General features: G+C 44.9%; 1 protein-coding gene across 1 annotated transcript; it reads right to left on the reverse strand.

Annotated features, from left to right (window-relative positions):
- Window positions 1–255: 255 nt before the first annotated feature.
- MELLADRAFT_93466 (uncharacterized protein) lies at window positions 256–1631 on the reverse strand (the record flags this gene model as incomplete). Its single annotated transcript, XM_007406186.1, has 2 exons — window positions 256–1208; window positions 1271–1631. 2 exons carry the CDS (start codon window positions 1629–1631, stop codon window positions 256–258), a joined length of 1314 nt encoding a protein of 437 aa, XP_007406248.1.
- Window positions 1632–1692: the final 61 nt, after the last annotated feature.

A 1692-nucleotide genomic window follows, 5' to 3' on the forward strand; every position in this document is an offset into this window, starting at 1 on the left:
GAACAATAGAATTCATTCAAATCCCTAACCTTACACTTGAGATTTGAAAACAAGAGAACCTTTTGGTAAAACAAGATACAAGCAGAACAATAATTATTCAAATCCCTACCCTTACACTTGGGTTTGGAAAACAAGAAAACTTTTTTTTGATTGATGGAAGGTACATTTTGAGTTAATAGGAAGAAACATTACCAAGAGTTAAATAAATCCAGCACAACAAAATTTCAATTCAAGAGAAACAAATACATGACAAGGTTATTTTTTCTTTTTATTAAGATCTTTGCCAACTTCAATGTCCGGTAGGTCAAACAGACCGTCTTTATAAATCTCACCGCCAGAGAATTTTTGCCTATTCACACAAAAGTTATAAAGGTCTACTTCCAGCGCTTTGGCGAGCTGGAACTTGGACAATTCATGCTCATCCCATTCAACATCATTGAGGTTGGAGGGGTCAAAACCTGTGGGGAAAAAGATTTTTTCCATTGTTTCCAGGATGTACTTTTGGGTGTATTTCCAGATGGGTTCCTCAATCGGTGCTTGCCCATGCATCTCCTTAACTAGGACCAGGAAATGAGAGAGTTTCACAGGACCATATCGCCCTCTATCGTGCGGGAAAATCATGAGACCTTTTACACCAGACACTAGAAAAGCAACCAGAGGTCCAAGAACATGAGACGGGATGGAGCCTGTACCCAGTGTTTCGGTCATTGCCTCGTATTCTGAGAGGAGCTGGTCGTGTCTATCAGCTGGTGTTCGACTGAGATGCAAAGCATGGTGAAATTTCGCTCGTAGACTGGCAACGGCCTCAAAGACTGTGTAAAGACGATTGACCATCCCAGACATCACTTCCATACACTCTGCAACAGTTTGAGTTTGCTGCTTAGTCTCGTGAAGGCTTTTGAAGTGATGAGCAGCTTGAAGACACTGCCCGATGTTTTGGTTTGGAAATTGAACTTCAGGAAGAGTGTAGTCCACCGGAAGCTCGTTGGTGTCCATTCGGGCAAATGTAACAGCTGCAACTATCATCCGCACCGCCTGGTTTATCCGCTTTGCACCTGGACTGTAGAACAAACCCAGAATCTCGTGCATGTAGGAGGTTTGAGCTGTGGCATCCATGGTAGTTGCCAGCTCGTAGTCGGGTAAGGTGAAGTTGAAAATGTCGGGGCGATGCCACGGCGCTTCGCCAGCACTACGCACAAGGAGTGAGTCTGGAATAAATAAATGAAATCAGCATCAGTTGTCAATGGTAACAAATGAAAAAATTACTCACTGGGGTTTTTGGCAAGCCACTTGGTAACTGACAACTTGTTTTTCACCCCAAAAGCCTCTGCTTCCTGGACAGGGGGCTTGGCCGGCAAATTGATGCCTTGTTTGCGCCGAAAGAGCAAGTTGATCGCAGCCCGGTAAACTTGGGGTACATCTTGTGTCACAAGTTTGTTTGCCTCAATCGAAGCCGAAGTGAGACCAAAAAGAGGAGACTGAGCCATCATCCATAGGCCGGTAGGGGCAGGTTCCTGGACTGATTGAGGAACCTGCTCATCTTGAGAATGACCGGTTGAAGAGTCGAGTTTAGTTTTCTTCGGATCAGGAGTGACTTGCGAGTTGGCTTCAATAGGCCTTTTAAGAGGCATCAGAGTGGAGGTAGACTGAGAACTGGACTGTTGGGATGATGTTGATGGTTCGAGGAGCCGA

The sequence above is a fragment of the Melampsora larici-populina genome (genome assembly GCF_000204055.1).
Source record: "Melampsora larici-populina 98AG31 unplaced genomic scaffold MELLAscaffold_5, whole genome shotgun sequence".
Taxonomy (NCBI): Eukaryota; Fungi; Basidiomycota; class Pucciniomycetes; order Pucciniales; family Melampsoraceae; genus Melampsora; species Melampsora laricis-populina.